This window comes from Epinephelus lanceolatus, chromosome 11 (assembly GCF_041903045.1).
Source record: "Epinephelus lanceolatus isolate andai-2023 chromosome 11, ASM4190304v1, whole genome shotgun sequence".
Taxonomy (NCBI): Eukaryota; Metazoa; Chordata; class Actinopteri; order Perciformes; family Serranidae; genus Epinephelus; species Epinephelus lanceolatus.
Genome location: NC_135744.1, coordinates 11,049,452 through 11,068,808, shown reverse-complemented (window position 1 = coordinate 11,068,808; position 19,357 = coordinate 11,049,452). Strand labels below are relative to the sequence as shown.

Genomic DNA, 19,357 nt, shown 5'->3' with positions numbered 1-19,357 from the left:
CCACAGTCACCGGACCTGAACCCAATCGAGAGGTGACTACCTCTTGAAGCTCATGGAGAGAATGCCAAGAGTGTGCAAAGCAGTAATCAGAGCAAAGGGTGGCTATTTTGAAGAAACTAGAATATAAAACATGTTTTCAGTTATTTCACCTTTTTTTGTTAAGTACATAACTCCACATGTGTTCATTCATAGTTTTGATGCCTTCAGTGAGAATCTACAATGTAAATAGTCATGAAAATAAAGAAAATGCTTTGAATGAGAAGGTGTGTCCAAACTTTTGGCCTGTACTGTATATGTGTGTACATGTGTATATATATGTATATATGTGTGTATGTATATATGTATATTACAGCTCTGATGAATCCCTCACCCTTGCTTAAAGAATTCTATGCTTTTTTTTCTCCTCCAATTTTTAAGCTGCACATATTGCCAGTATACCTTTATTTAATAATAAATGCTTTACTCCCTACACCACTTTCACTAACTTTGTAGAACAGTCCTGTATGCCAAATCAAGTTTTTGGAAGTCAATAAAACAAGCATAACATTTTATTTTCATTTTTGCCTATGTGTTCATCAGTCAGGGTATGTTGGATGTAAATATGATCAGTTGTGTGATGTTCTGATATAGGCTAAATCCAATTTGGCTTCTACTCAAGACATTGTACATCATCTAATTCAGCAAATCTTTTCACCATTACTTTAGAAGGGTAGAAGTTGTGCAAAATGTTAATACCAGTCTCTCCAGTCTTGTTAGAAATAAAGATGTTGAAGGGGCAAAGCCTCCTGACATTCAATGTCACACCCTTGTTGGTGAGATTTTCTTTTTAGAAGAGGTTTTCAGTGGTTGCTCAAAAAAGAAACGTACTTAAAAAATGTAAGTTTAATGAACTGTGGGGGGCAGCACTGCACGGTGGCTGTATGTAACCTGTAGAAATGTCATGAAGAAGAACCGGGTTTACGGCAGCAACAAAGAGTCTTGAAGGCAAGATCTAACAACAGCTACGACTCGATGTAACAGCGTTCAATAAAGACATTAAACATGAAATCACACAAACGTTACTTATGTCGCTGTTGACTTTAGCATTAGAAAAATGATTTGATCCGTCATAACACAAAATAACAGAAACAATGTCACGTCGTTTAAAATTTTACGGAAATCATGTTCAACATTGTTGCTGATATTTGAAGCGACGTCATCTTTCTTCCTAGGCCGTTATCACGCTTAAATTTTCTAGTGGTGACTCATCTTACGTTGCCAAAGAGTCTTTGCAATTACCCATGACTCCCCTGCTATGTATGACCTGTCTCTGGCCTTGGCGTGTAGCGCGGTGCTGCTAGTTGTCAGTGAGTGCTGGCTGTAGGACTTAATTAACGCCAACTAGCTAGTGTTCCTGTCCGACAAGTCGGCTAGTAAACTGGGAGCCGTTACAGCGGACCTGAGCCACAATGCTGAAATGTAGAACAGTATGGAAGAAGCTTGCACCACTTGCTCGATCCTCCTCCACTGTGTGCCGGCAGAATGTGAGAAGAGCAGGTAATGTTAAGTTTAGTGACTACCATTAGGTACAGTAACTTGGTGTCTCCTTGTTAGCTTGCCCCAGTTCAACACACTTTCCTTGTAGCATGGTACCGGACAGTGTCGACAGTTAGTTAAACCAGACGGGATATCTTCTGGTAGCTTCGTTCAAGTATTTTGACCTTCGTTTGGTTGTTACAAAGCTAACGTTAACTGAGCTAATTAGCATATGATAACATGCAGAACTCAATGACACTTCGATAACTAACCTCGGGTTAGCTTAAACCATATTTCACTTCACTGTTTGTAGCTCTGCCAGAAAGTATGGCTAGTGAATGAAATATAAAGTCGTGCCACTGTCACAGATGTTTCTGATACAGTGCTGGTTTGCAGTATGGTTATGACAGGTGTTGCACCATAGTTTGTTAGCCGTCAGGTATAAGCATGCTCACATAGGCCGACGTTGATTTGGATCATGGGGGTTTTTCAGCCCCTTGTGACCCTGGAAGATTAACGTTAAGGGACAACATGTCCAACAGAGTCCTGCATAGTGTGTCGGTAGGTTGGTTGAATGTACAGTGATGAAGAGAGGAAGCAGTGGGAAGTTATGAGAGGGAAGTTATTCAGGAGAGATATTGATCATAGTGAGAATTCAAGCTCTTAAACTCGACTCAAATTGCACGCCAGCGTACTGTAATTAACCTAATTAACAAGCACCAGGGTTCCTGAGCATGCATAGCACCAAAGTGGGCCTGTCCTTTCATTCTGGAGGGACCTCAAGTGAAAGCTCATGCTGACATACAGCAGGATATGCTTACAATGAAGATCTTGCTGTTAAACGTGTTTTCATTGTTAGCACCCACAGGCATATACTTAAAAATTACAATACAGCCAACAGCATTTATACAAATATTTACACAACTTTTAGAAATTGGAAAAGTGCATTCTTGTCTTGTTCTTGTCTGCGTATTTCACCTTTTTTTTAAAAAAAAAAAGGCTAACAACTCTATTCCAGTAACTATCATATTAAAGGCACAGTGCACTCCAAAATGAAAAATACATATTCTTCCTTTCACCTGTTGTTCTATTTATACTGCTATTTTTTGGTGTGCGCTGCCAAGTGTTGGAAATATGGGCCTGAGACATGTCTGTCTTTTCTTGGATGTAATGGAACTAGATGGCACTTGGCTGGTGGTTTTCAGTGCACCAAAAAATACATTTAAAAAACTCAACACATATGACAGCAATCTCTCTTTCCAGGAATCATGACTTGGCTTACTGTGATCAGTTTCATGTAGGAACTATTTTCTTGCTATCAAACTACACTCGCCAACTGTATCGCCACGTAGAAGAAAGCATGCATCTACTCATGGGTGAGAGGCTTGTGCTCATGACAGCACGAGATGTAAACATTAATGTCTTCCTCCTCAGCTCAGCTACAACGTTAGCTAGCTCAGTGGTGTCAGATGAGCTAGCAGTAAATGCATGCTTCCCTCTGTGCAGTGATATGTGGGTTGGTAGAATGAATATAGTTCCCACATGAAGCTGCTTAAGACAATGTCTATGGATCATCTTGAGTAACTGGTTTTGCTATTGAGTTTCTCACATATATTTTCTGGCATTTTGAGCACCACAAGCTGAGTGCTGTCTGGTTCCATCTTTACACCAATATCTTAAACACTCTGCAACTCACACCAAAACAATCTATCTTGATTAATAGCACTACAGGTAACAGGAAAAATATGTATTTTTGATTTTGGTGTGAACTGTCCCTTTAATGTAGCAGTCACCTTTATACTATATGGCTTCCTAGCCGGGCAGCTGCAGTCATGGCTGTGTTGTTTTTTTTGTTTTGTTTTTACTGGAGCTTATAGTGTCATGCTTGTTGCATCTCACTTCATTATTGCTGGTGTCCAGCCAATTAGCAACGTGAGATCTTATTGACTGAACAATGAATTTATAATTTGATAAAGTGGCATTGTCAGTCAGATAGCTGCAACCTTAGAAGCCTAATGAACAAAAACAAAGATTGGAGCACATCTCCAGCTATGGTTTTCTGCACTAGTTTTGGTGTTTTACCATGTTCCACCATACAGGAAAGAGATGAGTTAATCACAAAACATAACACATTTTGTTTATGAGTCCAAGTGCAGTGTATTAGTTAGAATTATGTGGCTTAAAGCTTTACTGCAACTATGATTGACCTCTGTTTGGATTGCTTTTATGACCCTGATGCAGTTTTGACCAATCAGACTTTTTGTCATATGTCAAATTGTTTTCAGGGTTGAATAATGGCAGAACACCAGCATGTGTACCTGTGGCTCACATGTCCACTGGACCTGCAGGGGGAGGTAGGGAAACCCAGCTGTACATCCTTTTGGTTGGAGCAGCCTGCGTTGGCGGTGGACTATATGTAAGTTAGCTTCTGTCATAACATCTGGTACATACACTGAAAATCACAAGAAGTCCGTCGCTGTCAGTTGGCACATCTTCATGGCTGAGAACTTTTCTTTGTTCACAGGCATACCGAACTGTCACAGGAGACCAAAAAAGATATCAGCAGCGAATTGATGAAATTGCAGCCAGACAGAATAAAACAGCCGCAGGAAAACCAGCCACACTCGTCCAGTCAGAGGCTCCTGGTGAGCAGTTTTTACTGACATAATAAAACTTACTTAATCCCATAAATAAGTCTAAATATATTCTTAACAGAGCCACAGCTTTCCACTGTGCTACTTTCTGATAAATAAAGGGTTTCACTGTTGTGGTTTCACTGATGAGTATTTTGTTGTGTTTTCAGCCGTGGAAGCTATTGAGACAGAAAGTAAGTGATTTCTCTTATTTCTGAGTAGATATTGATCTTAACATTCATAGATCAAACTCCAACTCTGTTAATAAGTGAATGAGTAGTAAAACTTAAACATATATTTATTACAATGAGCGAATAGCTTGTGCAAAAGCCACAGACATCTTAAGAACAGTGAGCCTCATTTACAGATGATTTTCTACGAATTTTCTTGAGAAAGGTCCTGAGAAAAGTCAACATCAGACATCGACGTGACATGTTCATAAATGGCACAATGGTCTGCATCTGTGTTTTTATAATGATGAATCCCCTTGTCCACGTAAATTGAAAGCCTGTGCCAGTTGAACCTACTTGGCATAGGTTAACAACTGGCAAATCCACATAAAGGGGCATGACACTGCAGGGCACTCTGCATGCATAGGAATTGAAAACAAAAGTTGAGAGTAGTCAAGAATGCCCACAAGAAAAACATAAAAAAGGATGGAACACCAGACTCTCATATTTAGTAGTTGGTAGTGGATATAAGGTAACCCAAAAAACAATGCTTGTGATGCTTCTGTTTGTTCAGTAAAGCTGTATCTGGACAAAAGTGCACAACTGATGAAGTAAAGGAAAAAAAAAACCTGAGGCCAAAAAGAAAATATTGCTCCACACAGAATAGAGACACTGACCACTGGAGGGGGCAGGCTTGTTCTCATCGCTCTCTGCAAATACATCTATATGGTCCTGAAAGATCATTTCCATCCTTAGGACATGATCTGCAACTTGTTGCAGCAGCAGTAAATATGCCACAGAATCTTTGTGTTTTCGTTACCTTAGAATGAGCCATTTGTATCTACATACATCGTCTTCCACAGAGTCTGCCATGTTGTTTCTACAGTAGCCCAGAACAGACAAAACAAACACTGGCTCTAAATAGGGCCATCTGGGGTTTATGCATCCTCACAGTGGCCACTGTAATTCTCTTTGCGTCTCACTTGTTACATGGGAGACGTTTCAGTTGGTTGCAATCTGCACCCTCACTGCTGGATGCTAGTGCTAGACACTAGACCTAAAAAACAGTCCTCATATCATAATTAAATATTATTTAGTGTGAAAGTGGGCTTGCACTCAGATGACTCTGCAGTGCATGATTTAGCTGCCTCTGCAGTAGAAAGTTAACAGCAAAGTCAAAGACTACAGAACAAACTGTAATTATGGACGGGTTAAAATGTCATACTCTAAACTCTGGTCTCTTTCTAATTAATAAGCCATCTAAATGTCACATTATTTAAAGTAGGTTTAATAGCCATCCAAATTAATAATTTCATAGCCAATGTTTGATAAGTCCCTTAATTTCTCTCTCAGCCGTTGCTGAGCCAGCACCTGAAGCAGCGCCGTCACCCGAACCTGAAGCAGCACCGTCATCAGAAGAGCCGAGCCCTCTGGCCCCTGATGCAGAAGTAGCAGCCTCCACTGAAACAACTGAAACACCCCCAGGTTGTCTGCATTCTTTTCTATACGCCTACATGCATGTATAACACGTGCCTCCTGTATAAACTGTGTGTGTGAGCCAAAAAGTAATGGGGGATTTTGTGTACCATCCCACTTTTTCTATCACATTTTGTACAGTCTTTGACAGATGTGACAGAAATGGCGACACCAACTGGTGAAGTCTGGTTACTGCAAAACAAGCAGGCTGTAAAACACACCTGTCTTTTCTCTCCTCTTTATATCCTGTTCACAATCCTCCCACACTAGTAAAATGTTAAAAATACAATTTTATGGTGATGATATGTTTTATACACGAGGCCCTCTTTACATTCTAAACTTGTCTCGTCTTTGAGTGTTGTCCATAATATCCAGAGGGTGAGAAGTTTACTACGTGGACTGTGACTTTGCCCTCTGGTTGCATGTTTAACTTTCATTCACCTTCTTGTATTTAGCGATGCACGTGTCATGCTCAGTGTCCTATGTTGGGTTTCATTTACTTTGTGTCCTCTAATCTTGTATATTAACCATTTACAGTTTCAGTACAACGTTTAGGCACTCACACGTAGTACTCACATTCATTCTAAACTGTAAATATTTCTGGTTTTGGGGGACACGGTCGTTGGAGTTCTCAGTGTTTTCTACAAATATGCCTCCTGGTGTGCTTTTGTCATATTTGTGATATAAAATGGAACCCCTCCTGTCTGACACTTTCTGAATGTGTTATACGAAGTACTCTAAAGGTTTTTTACTGTTAATGTGGTAGTGTTGTTTAAAAGTGGAAGCTGCACTTTGAAGTGGATTATATTTCTTACCTCCAGACTTTTTTCAGTCTTTGTCTAAAATTGAAAGTCTTCACAGCAGTTTCTAATTTTAACAGGACGGCTTCAAGCAGAAAACAGAAAGGTTGTTGGTGCTTGTGAACATTAGTGGGCTAAGACATGCTTTAGTAAAAGTGAGCAAAATTAGTCACACTATCATCAACACTTAAAAAGGTTACAACTCCATACTCAGCTCCTTGATTCTCTCTCTTCTGAATATAACTATTTACTGGTATAGCATGATGTACAGTATCTACATCTCTATAGAAGTTAACCACAAGATGGGTAGCTTCCACTTGCTGTTGTCAATGTGCATGCTCCGCAGAATGTTTCCAGGGTAGAGCAGAAGATGTGCATGGATCCTGATAGTCTTTCCTTTCAATAATCTCTTAAAGAATTGAAATGTAACCCATACTATGGATTGCCCCAACAGCAGATGAGCCAGTGCTAGAAGCATCTCCAGAGGAGGCAGCAGAACCACCTGCTGCTCCTGTAGTGGAGGAGGGTAAGATTTGAGAAGAAAGGACACTTGGTCTAAATAATTTACTAAATCTTTTGGAAATATTAGATTTCAGCTGAAAGTTAAAGTGCCTGTTAGACATCTGCTTTTCCATCTAACTCAAGTCAGATACATACATACTACAGCTCAGTTAAAGATGTATTTCATAGAGAGGTTATTATGTCACTTTTGCCACTATACTACCAGAACCATCACTTCCCCCTGAGCCATCCTCAGCTGAGCTTACAGAGCCCCCTGCACCTGTTGTAGAGAGTGGTAAGCACCCAGTCAGACTAATATATGAAGCCAGTGATGTACAGTATCTGAGGGTTGCTTTTTTTGTCCTAACTGCTTCATGCTCCGGTTATACTAACAGAACCTACAGCAGCAGCAGAAAGCCCCGCAGCAGAGCCAACCAAGCCTCAACCTGAAGTTGTGGCAGAGAGTGGTAAGACCATAGTCCAGCCTCGGTTGGAGCGGGGAAGCGGGCAGTCATCAATACCTTTTCCCATTTTGTCAAAGTTAATTTCAAACACCTTTCTCCTTTTTATATTTTTAGCATTTTCCTATTACAGCTTTCTTTCCTGTTCATGTCTTTTGCACAATGTTTGCCTTCTTGTAATGATAAAGGTTATTCTCACCTGCATGGAAAAATGTATTTCATTTTTTTTTATTCTGAACTGTAAATATTTCTGGCTATGGGGAACACAGTCATTGGAGTATTTTCTACAAATATGTTGCCTCCCAATGTGCCTTGTTGTCATCTGTGATATAAAATGGAACTCCATCCAGTCTGACATTTTGTGAAACTTTGTCCTGGGATGTTTTATTAACTGTTAATGTGATATAATTATTATTAATAATAATAATTGCAAGCTGCCCTTTGAAGTGGATTGTATTTCTTACCTCCAGACTTTCTGCATACTTTGTCTAAGATGCAAAACGTTTTCACAACAGTGTATAATTTAAACAAGAAGTCAGAAAACAAAGATCCTTCGTACTTGTGAACATTAGTGTGCTAAGACGTGCTTGGGTAAAAAAAATAGCACTGGCACTGTCATCAACAGTTACAGAGGTTACAGCTCTGTACTCAGCTCCTTGATGGTATAGAGCCTGTGCAACTCTGTAGAAGTTAACCACAAATTGGGCAACTTTCACTTGTTATTGTCAGTGTGCATGCTCTGCCGAATGTTCCCACGGTAGAGCTGAAGATATGCATGGATTCTAGAAGTCTTCCCCTTCAGTAGTCTCTTAAAGAGCTAACTCGTAACCCATACTATGGATTGCCCCAACAGCAGATGAGCTAGTGCTGGAAGCATCTCCAGAGGAGGCAGCAGAACCACCTGCTGCTCCTGTAGTTGAGGAGGGTAAGATTTGAGAAGAGAGGACACTGTGATCTACTTAATTTGGTCATTCTATTGGAAATATGTTCAGGTGCATTTACATTTGCTTTTCCACCTGAACTGAGTCAGATACATACCACAGCTCAGTTAAAGAGGTAAATATGTATCTTTGCCACTATACTACCAGAACCATCACCTGCCCCTGAGCCGTCCCCACCTGAGCTTACAGAGCCCCCTGCACCTGTTGCAGAGAGTGGTAAGCACTCAGTCAGACCTGTGCATGGAATTAGTGATGTACATTACCACGTCTGAGGGTTTTTATTTTGTCTTAACTGGTTCATGCTCCGGTTATACTAACAGAACCTACAGCAGCAGCAGAAAGCCCTGCAGCAGAGCCAACTGAGCCTCAACCTGAAGTTGTGGCAGAGAGTGGTAAGACCATAGTCCAGCCTCGGTTGGAGCGGGGAAGCGGGCAGTCATCGATACCTTTTCCCATTTTGTTAATGTTAATTTCAAATGCCTTTTCTCCTTTTTATATTTTAACATTTTTTCCTATTACAGCTTTTCTTCCTGCCTTCTTATGTGTTTTTCACATTGTTTAAGTTCTGGTAATGATAAAGGTTAATCTCACTCACATGAAAATTGCAATTGCTTTTTCCATTTACTCATTTAGGTGTATTTTGTTTAAGTCACGGACATTGATAAGCATCCAGGATCATGCACTGACTGTGTGTCTCTCTCCTGCTTCTGCTTTTTGCCTTTTTTTTCTCTCTCTTGCGCTCTCTTTCACTTTCTGCTCTCTCGTGCTTGCTGTTGCTTTCTTATGCAAACCCCAGAAGACTCATCACCTGCCATTCTCAAGGTCCCATCACACGCCCCCTACCTCCTTATTGGCGGAGGTACTGCCTCTTTTGCTGCTGCCCGGTCTATTCGAGCCAGAGATCCCGGTGCCAAGGTCAGTCAGGCCTCAGTTTCCACAATAAAAGCCAAGTGCAGCATCAGTTCATCATTCACCTTGTTAAACCTGAGTTTCTCAGTTTGTGTCATGTACTGTATCTGCTTTTTTAACTGTTTCTACCAGGTGTTAATTGTGACTGATGAGCCAGACCCTCCATACATGAGACCACCTCTCTCTAAGGAACTTTGGTTCTCTGACGACCCCAGTGTGACAGAAACACTGCGTTTCAAACAGTGGAATGGAAAGGAAAGGAGGTGTGTTTAAGCTTCTTACATTGTGCTTTTTTCTCTCTCAGCACTGGATCACTATAAAGAATGGTGTCTCTACAAGTCACTATACACAAAAACATGGAACAGGTTTAAAATACAAACGTTTCCCTTTAACTACCTGCTCTAAATGCTGTTCCTACTGACTTGCCCTTTTTATAGTATTCATAACAAACCACTGTTGAACAAGAATTGCATCATGTCCTGTGCTGCTTGTAATTTATTTTCTCCAGGAAAGAGCTGTTGGACACAGTGTTTTTGTAACTTGGTATCATAATAACACAAAACTGATACTGTATGAAGAATTTTCTTTACTTTTGGCTGGTTTATTTGTGACTTGCTGCCTGATTAGTGTCCAAAAAAAAATTTTAAATAAGAAAAAAAAAAAAAGATTTTAATACATTTGTGTTTATTTGCCAGTATCTACTTCCAGCCACCATCATTCTACATTAGCACAGAAGAACTGGACAGTGCAGAAAATGGTGGGGTTGCAGTTCTCAGCGGCAAAAAGGTTGGTTTATATTTGAAGTATTCATACCTTATTGCAAGATGTAACTTTACTTTCTGACTGCATTTAATAAGATATTTTTGAACAACAAATATGTGATTTATTTCATTTTAGGTGGTTCACATGGATGTGAGGGGAAACAAAGTAAAGCTGGACGATGATACTGAGATTTCATATGACAAGTGTTTGATTGCTACAGGTAGGCCTCTTTAAAATGAATTTTTTATGTGGTCTGAACCTGGTGGAAGCTAATTTATGCTGCTCTCTTCAGGCGGTGTGCCAAGAAATCTTCAGGTCATTGAGAGAGCAGGAGAGGAGGTGATGAAGAGGACAACGTTGTTCCGCAAGGTCAGTATTTCGCCACAAGGGGGCAATAGACTTGTTTGAGTTTGGGTATTTGTGGCTGCTGTGAGAGTAATAATCAGGATCTGACATTATGATTTATTCAGATGGAAATATTTATGACTCTAAATAAGTTGTTTGGAAGTGTTGGATAACAGGAAATACTCTAAACATTGATTCCAACTCTCTGGAATAGGTGGGAGCAAAATACCTAGTTTAGTCTAGAAAATAATACAAAGGAAAACTTAATTCTAAAACTTAATATCACACATTTGTCACACAACATATTTTCTGAGACATGAAATCATCTGAGTGGTGAAAACAGCAGGACATACAGATGCATTGCACCATAACTCAAACAGTATTAAGGCAAGACCTGTGTACAACTTTTACTTTTGTTTGTCCACCGTTTCCACTGATGTTACATTTAAAGTTTCTTATAATAAGAATCATTACAGTCCCTTCATAGGTGCACAGATGGGTTATTACACTCATTTAGGCCGTTTTAATGTGTTTAACAGGAGTAACAGTGCGACATATCATCACCAGAAAAAAAGAGAATAATTTGATAGAATGTTTTTTGTCCTTTATAGATCGAGGACTTCAAATCACTGGATAAAGTCTCCAGAAACATCAAGTCCATCACAATCGTTGGAGGCGGCTTCTTGGGCAGCGAGCTGGCCTGTGCCCTTGGCAGGAGATGTAAGATGTCTGGATAACAAATGATAGAATTATTAATACTTCTTATGTTTAACTGAATTAATTTCTTTCTTTGTTGTTGGATCACTCATACTCCCTCTTTTTTCCAGCAACCGAGAGTGGCCTGGAGGTGATACAGATGTTCCCTGAGAAGGGCAACATGGGAAAAGTGTTGCCTGAGTATCTGAGCAACTGGACAACAGAAAAAGTCAAGAGAGGTTAATATCCATTTTGTACTCTAGCATGTCTGAACTTTCATTATGTAGTTTCACCCCTGAGAAAAAGAACATTTTTTATCGCCTCATTTCTTCTTTGATGAAATATTCTCTCTTTGGTCCTGTAGAGGGTGTGAAGATCATTTCAGAAGCTTTGGTGAAAGCTGTGGTCTGCAAAGATGACAAGTTAGAAATCCAGCTGAAGGATGGCCGATTGGTAGGTCCAGGTTTTCACTGGAGTCCAGTGTTAATAAGGAAATGACTCATCAGTTAGTGATTATCTTGTCCTTCTCCCTGTAGGTGAAAACTGACCACATTGTTGCAGCTGTTGGCCTGGAGCCCAATGTTGACCTTGCCAAGTCAGCAGGTCTGGAGGTGGACTCTGACTTCGGTGGTTTTAGGGTCAATGCGGAGCTGCAAGCTAGATCCAATATTTGGGTGGTAAGTTAATGTTTATAAGATGATAAAAGTAATCCAGTAACAGTCATTAGGATCATGACTTGTTAAAATACTGACTGATTTTGACTGGCTTTGGAGGTTAAATAGCATGTATACTATTAAGCATGCTAGTATACATAACATGTATACTAGCATGCTATTTAGGATTTTCATTTAAAAAAAAAAAACAATGAATAGAGTCACATACAGTAGCATGAAAAGTTGAGGTACCCATGGTTAAAAATTCTCTTACTGTGAATAGTTAAGTGAGTAGAAGATGAACAGCTTTCCAAAAAGTATGATGTTGAAGATGAAACATGGTTATCAACATTTCAAGCAAGATTAGAGTATTATTTTTGTTTTGTACAATTTTAGAGTGTAAAAAAGGAGCCTCATGAAAAGGTTTAGGCACCCAAGACATTTGAGCTCTCAGACAATTTTTACTAGAGCCTCAGACCTTAATTAGCTTGTTAGGGAAATGGCTTGTTCACAGCTAATGTTTGTAAAGGCTAGATGATGCATATTTAAAGTTTTATAAAAAGCCTGTCTCCTGAAACCTTGTCCCAACAATCAGCAGCCATGGGCTCCTCTAAACAGCTGCCTCACACTCTGAAAACTAAAATAACTGATTTCCCACAAAGCAGGAGAAGACTATAGGAAGATAGCAAAGTTTTCAGGAAGCTTTTTCCTCAGTTAGAAATTTAATTAAGAAATGGCAGTTAACAGGAACTGTGGAGGTCAAGTTGAGGTCTGAATAACCAAGGAAACTTTCAGAGAGAGCTACTTGTAGGATTGTTTGAAAGGCAAATCAAAACTCTGTTTGACTGTGAAAGACCTGCAGGAACATTTCACAGACTCTGGAGTGGTGGTGCACTGCTTTACTGTGCAGTGACACCTGAACAAATATGACCTTCATGGAAGTGTCATCAGAAGAAAACCTTTCCTGTGTCCTCACCACAAAATGCAATAACTGAAGTTTGCAAAGGAACATCGAAACAAGCCTGATACTTTTTGGAAACAAATCCTGTGGACTGATGAAGATGAAGTAGAACTTTTTGGACGCATTGAGCAAAGGTGTGCAAAGCAGTGCATGCAAGAAAGCCTAATAATCTCTCAGAACTAGAGGCTTATTGCAGGAAGAATGGGTGAAAATCCCCCCAAACAAGAACTGAAAGACTCTTAGCTGGCTACAGAAAGTGTTTAGAAGCTGTGATACTTGCCAAAGGGGTGCCACTAAGCTCTGACCATGCAGGGCGCCCAAACTTTTGCTTCAGGTCCTTTCCGTTTTTGTTATTCTTAAACTGTAGTAGACTGAAATAGAAAAGTAATCTTGCTTAAAATATAAAAGAAACGTGTTGTTGTTAACATTTTGCTTTATGGAGATCAAGTCATTTTTTACATGCTTAGCTATTCACAGTAAACAAAATTATGACCATGGGTTTCCCAAACTTTTGCAAGCAACTGTACTTATTTTGCTTCGTTTATGACATTCCTGGGCACAGCACGCAGGTAAGGTTGGGACTTTATTAAAACGTAGCATCAGGTGCCAGACCATAAGCGGCACACACTTAAGTGGAAGTTATGAAAATCGAGGCAATTGCACTGTTAAAAGTACAGTATAGCAAGGTCAAAGCCAAGCGGTTGGCTTTAACTTTCACATGCTGCTTGCTGACAGTGTATAGACACTGAGGAAAGTTTCAGCTTGGAAGATTTGAGCTTTGAGATAGAAAATTCTGCCATTTTATTACCATTAACAAGGTGAAGACAACTTGAGATTCTATATAATACTGCATTTGTGCTGCATTAATACATTTTTAGATCCATAGTTAGTGTATTATCTACAGTATATGCAGTCTGCATGCTCCCAGTTTGGAGAAGCAGACAGGAGTAATCGGGCACAGAAGTTAAGAAATGCGTGGCTGTGGATGCCACGTTAGTTTGGTTCCGACATTCACAAAATGGCACAGACTAACTGATAGGAGCAGCTGTAGACCAGCAACTCCTTGTGTTCTGTGAGGTAAAATTACTGTTTCTGTTAAAGGAGTCTGGTGGCTGTGGATGGTGGCAGCAGCAAAATGTATTTTAGCCTCCTAAAAAAAAAAAAAAAAAAAATTAAATTCATGATCACTATATTTAGATTATCTTACCACTTTACTCTGCTGTCAGACAGCCCTTTCTGATAGGGAACTCAAGCAGTTATATCACCCTTTTTTCAGTCACAAGACTCTGTAGACAGAAACAATAATTTTACCTCACAGCACCAGGGAGTTGCTAGTCTGCCACTAAAACGATTGTTTAGTTTGTTTGAGTAATTGTATGACTTTCAGAACCAAACTAACATGGTGTACTCAGCAGAACATGGGTATATGTAGCAACAAAATAGTGCAGAAACCAACATCAGGTAACATGAAAAAACATTTTAGAAGGGCTTGGGAAGACATTTTGATGCTAAAATATACGCACTTTGACCAAATTTACAATTTTTGGATTTGACTACATAAGTAACACTACTGGAAAACAACAGAGTGATATAAAAAGCTTAAAAAAAAAAAGAATTAAAAAAAAAAAAAGCCGCCCTTTGTTGTACAACACTGGTCACTAGAAGTGGTAGCAGTTTTGCTGTTGATGTTAAACCCCATGTGCTTTCAAAGGCTGAGACTCATAAGTGGATTATCTTGGATTATCTTTAACTGAGTTGATAGTCCTTGTGTGATGTGACTCACTGCTGTTTTTCCAATTGGATAAACGTATTTATTTAAACATGGATACTTGTTTTAACACACACACTTAATGAATTGGTAAAATGTACTTACTAAAAAGACTGAATTTAAATAAATCCAGCAAAAAAAAAAAAAAAATACTGTGCAGGACTTTTGAGCCTTACAATGGTGTACTGAGTAAGCCAAGATGAGCTGCATACAATATTTCATAAATGTTTCAGTTGTTCAGTCTTATATTTATTATAGTGCGCCCTTCAAGCAAATTCTGGTCATGGTCCATAAACAATGCACCCATATAGACATGTAATGCAAATGTAATGTAATTAGAAATTGTAATCCCTTCTGTTTGGATTTAGGCAGGAGACGCTGCGTGTTTCTATGACATCAGACTGGGCCGCAGACGAGTGGAGCACCACGATCACGCCGTCGTGAGTGGAAGACTAGCAGGAGAGAACATGACAGGAGCCAGCAAGCCCTACTGGCATCAGTCCATGTTCTGGTGGGTATTAGGGTAGTTCCTATTTCCTGCTAGTGATGCTAACGCAAGGTTTTCATGGGTCACAAATTCAAACCGTTTTGGAAATGAGAGCTGTGGCTGCAAGCTATGAAACCAGCTTGAAGTGGAAATGAAGGGAAATATTTAAGAAAGCGAGTGCCCGTCTGAATTGTTAATTGAGCAGGTCCACACTCGATGAATACATTAAAATAAGTGGGCACTGGGGCAGCATGTACAATTCTACAAATGACTCAGATTCAGTCCTTTTAGAAGTCAGATGTACATGCATGATTGCTTTGAAGTCTTGAATACCATTAAGTTCTAAAATATTTAAAATGCCTTTAGAGGACATTAGGATAGGAGTTTTCAGCAGAGGGCTGCATTACTCAGCCAGACATTTTTTAAACCCATCATAAATTTACCAACTCTGTTAAAAACATCACTGATATGATCAGAGGGGGGCTTTACCAGATATCCGGTGAGCTGCCAAAAATTGAACTGCAGTGTTGAATGTGACTTGCACCACACACATGAATGATGTGACTGCATGTTTTTAGCAGCTGGTGGGATGTGACACACTGCTGACAACACTGGTTCATTGCAGTCTAAACAGAAACAAACTATCATGCAGATGTAGTCAGATGCTATGTGGATATTCCTATGCCAGTGTAGCGTGTCTGCAGAATCAGGCTGCTGTGATGCATCCTGGGTGATGCACACACCACCTCATGAACCAGCATTGTTCAGTTAGTTCATTTTAAGGTCATCAAGTCCATGTTTTTCATATTCAGCTTGTTGTAAACATATAAGTACATGAACTGATAAAAGTGCCAACAGATTCCCCCCAAATCTTAATGAGCCATCAGTCTGCATGTGTCTGAATGATGCCAAATTTAGTGTACAGGCTCTCTGGTAGAACGACCACAGCATGTAATTTGCTAAGGTCATTTCATTGTGACATTAATTCAGGTCATCAGCCAGCTTGAAACTCATCAGATGACAGTGGGGGGTTGTTACTGGAGTTCACAGCTAAATTTTTAACAAGTGCCCTCTCAGCCCTCTTTGTTGTGTGTATATGTCTGCGTGTGTTTAGAATAGGAGCTGTGTGAGGTACACAAACATACAGTGTTTTGGAGGCTGTTTTGACAGTAAAGTTTTAAATCTAGAAGTTGCTGTACTTCACATTGGAGGGTGAACTTCAGTGAAAGTATTTTCAACAGAAATGTGCAGGAGATTTTGTTTTTGCTTAGAGAATGTAGTTGACACTTCTTGGCACAAAATGATATTATGTCTAGCTGCAGTCTTAAAGCGACAGCTGGTAACTTTTTTGAAAGTAAGTTTTTGTCATTTGCTGAAACTGTGACTATATCCACAAAGTATTGTATGAGACAAATAATCTAGGAAAAATATTGTGTCCCTGTCGCTCCTACTGCTTCTAATGGCATTTGCCAGAATCTACCGCGGCGCACCGAAAAGAACCAATCAGAGCCAAGGAGTCTCTAACGCAACTGTCAATCGTGTCAATCACTGCAAGTTAACTGTGTCAAACTAGGCAGCACTGATGAAATTTGAGTCAAGATTCTGTCCCTGGAATAGTCGAGGGATGTACCGAGCACTGCCCACTGGCTGGAGCAAATATTCTCATTTTACAGCTGAACAGTACACTAAAATATGTTTCTGAAAACATTTGAGGTGAGAAATAGGCAATGCAGTAAAAGAATCTTAATTCATATTTAATCAGTGCTGCCTTGTTTCACAGTTTGACCACAGATCATGAAATGATTCATATGATTGACAGCTGCGTTACAGACTCCTTGACAGGATTGGAAATTAAGTTTTTTGTCCACCTTCCACAATGTACAGTGCATTACCATGGCTGGTGAGTGAAGCAAATCTAGCAGCCATTTGCATATTTTACCATCATTTGGCTGGCGGCTGGTGCTAATTTCCAGCCCTGCTCCTCAGCTTTGATTGGTTGTTGCTGCTGCACCGCAGTCTGATACCACATGCTATTAGACAAAGCAGGAGGGGAGGAGGGGCATGCTTTGATTTGTTTCCCAATCTCATATGGTTTCTAACAGGAGTGACCTGGGTCCAGATGTGGGCTACGAGGCGATTGGGATTGTTGACAGCAGCCTGCCAACAGTAGGAGTGTTTGCCAAAGCCACTGCCAAGGATACACCTAAAGCTGCTACTGAGCAGTCAGGTATTTATAAAATCGTGATCCTAATGCAGAAATAAAGAGTGAATTTGAGGACCAAGGCTCAGATTAACAGGTTTCTTATGATAATGAAAATCCTGGAAAAATTCTGAAATTAGAAAAAACTTTTCTAGGCCTTAAAAATGGTTTGTAATCAGTGGAATGTTTTGGAAAAGTTTTTAAATTTACATTGTTTTGCATGATATGTTCTTAAAAATCCCAAAACATGTTTAACAGTATGCAAAATAAGGTCCTTTTATCACTAGTGCTCTGCTGACTGACAGTTGAAACGTCACTTGTATCATGTGATACACGCAGACCAGACTGGCATTGTGATCACCAAGGCCGTGCCCCCTTTTGGGAGAGAGCAATGTGTTATCAGTAGGCAAACAGGAAATGCTGAAAAGCTGCTGTGTAGTAAGTTAGCCCAGGCTTTCACACCGAGATTTGAGACACGTAAGATCTGTGAATATTCACTGTCAGTGTGGAAAGTTGCTAAGTGATGCTGGGGACATTTACTACTGATGGAGAGCTAATGTTAGCTTGAGCTTGAGCGGGAGGCTGCTGCAGTACAGTCATACAATATGGAAGCATGACCGTCGTTTCCAACTTGATCTCAGCCAAGATCAAACAGGCTATCAACAGGTTGGTCATCTACAGAGAACATTTAGCCCTACGATACCTGGTGATTCCATCAAATATACACAATTGATTGAATCACCAGGTATTATGATCCATATAAGGAATATCCTGTTATTGATCTGCTTGGATGGGGGAAGACTGACGGAGCATGACGGTGATCAGCCTTCATTAATAAAGAGTGCTTAGATTTGGGCAAGGTTGCAATTATTAGACATGTCTATAAATCAAAAGTTTTCTTGAAAATGTATTAGTAAAAATGTGTGGGAACCCAGGATGTAATCTTCCTGTTACATGTATTGCAGGGACTGGGATCCGCTCGGAAAGTGAAACAGAGGACACTGCTACCAGCCCAGTGGCCTCCTCATCTCCTGCTCCTGCTATGGTGCAGCACCAAGATGAGTACGGAAAGGGAGTCATCTTCTACCTGAGAGACAAAGTGGTGGTGGGCATTATCCTGTGGAATGTGTTCAACAGAATGCCCATCGCAAGGAAGGTACGTCACTTTGTAAGACACATGCTTTGTGTCATCCTAAGGATTTAAAATAAATATTTAGTTATTGTAAATTGTTTGTTAATCCTAGATCATCAAGGATGGAGAGGAACATGCAGATCTGAACGAAGTGGCCAAACTGTTCAACATCCACGATGATTAAGATGGAGGCTGGCACTCACTGTGGGAGGGGAGTTACGCTTCATGTGAAGACTGAACTTTGGCAGCCATTGCCGCACTCTTGAAGACAGAACTGATCACACATACAAACAAGGAGGAATCGTGAATTATGTCATGTCGCTGAGATATTTTTCATATTTGGAATTTGTATCTGTTGCACCTGCTTTGTTTGTTTGTTTTTTTTTCTATCCCGGAGAAAACGTCTCATATTCCACCAAATGTTTTGCTCATGTTTTTTTTTTTTTTTAAATCATGCTCAAGATGTGATGTCCTGCTTCTCCCCACCAGGCTGAAGATGCTGAGCATGGATTATTGTTTTCCTCTGTGTGATCAGAGCAGCTTGTCACAAGGGAAGCTGCAATAAAAGCTATTTTTAAATCGGAGTGATCCCATTATTTTCATTTTGCTCCTATTATAGCACTGATGACAGAGAAGTTGACCCGCACTCTGAGCTTTGATGCATGTTAAAGTCCGTGTGGCTGAGTTCATCTGTCCTGAAGCATTTTAATTAATGTGTACTGTTTGGCAAACTAACTTCGGTCATACATGTCAACTGTAGTGACTGGACCTTTTCAAACTGAGTGAGGTGATGTTAAAAGATCTGACCTTGGCTGAAAGCACTGAGTACAGGCAGGCTTGTATAAAGGGCACATGACAAGTACATTTTACAGTGTGTTCAAGTACAATCTAATTGAGCAGAGTCAATGTGCGCTCCAACAAGAACAACATTAAAAATGACGCTTGGC

General features: G+C 40.0%; 1 protein-coding gene across 4 annotated transcripts; it reads left to right on the top strand.

Annotated features, from left to right (window-relative positions):
• Nucleotides 1–1,290: 1,290 nt before the first annotated feature.
• aifm1 (apoptosis inducing factor mitochondrion associated 1) lies at nt 1,291–18,994 on the top strand. Of its 4 annotated transcripts, XM_033641710.2 has the most exons (24): nt 1,291–1,536; nt 3,801–3,931; nt 4,040–4,160; nt 4,319–4,342; nt 5,672–5,803; nt 7,049–7,120; nt 7,322–7,390; nt 7,491–7,562; nt 8,410–8,481; nt 8,645–8,713; nt 8,818–8,889; nt 9,294–9,412; nt 9,539–9,669; nt 10,102–10,192; nt 10,304–10,388; nt 10,461–10,537; nt 11,125–11,233; nt 11,341–11,448; nt 11,574–11,662; nt 11,746–11,886; nt 14,960–15,102; nt 17,181–17,305; nt 18,244–18,434; nt 18,523–18,994. In XM_033641710.2, exons 1-24 carry the CDS (start codon nt 1,449–1,451, stop codon nt 18,592–18,594), a joined length of 2,403 nt encoding a protein of 800 aa, XP_033497601.2. In that variant the 5' UTR covers nt 1,291–1,448; the 3' UTR covers nt 18,595–18,994. The 4 variants fall into 4 exon arrangements, with proteins under 4 accessions (XP_033497601.2, XP_033497624.2, XP_078028367.1 ...); XM_033641733.2 differs by lacking the exon at nt 8,410–8,481; XM_078172241.1 differs by lacking the exons at nt 7,322–7,390; nt 7,491–7,562; nt 8,410–8,481 and having other exon boundaries at nt 1,292–1,536.
• The last annotated feature ends 363 nt before the right edge of the window (nt 18,995–19,357 follow it).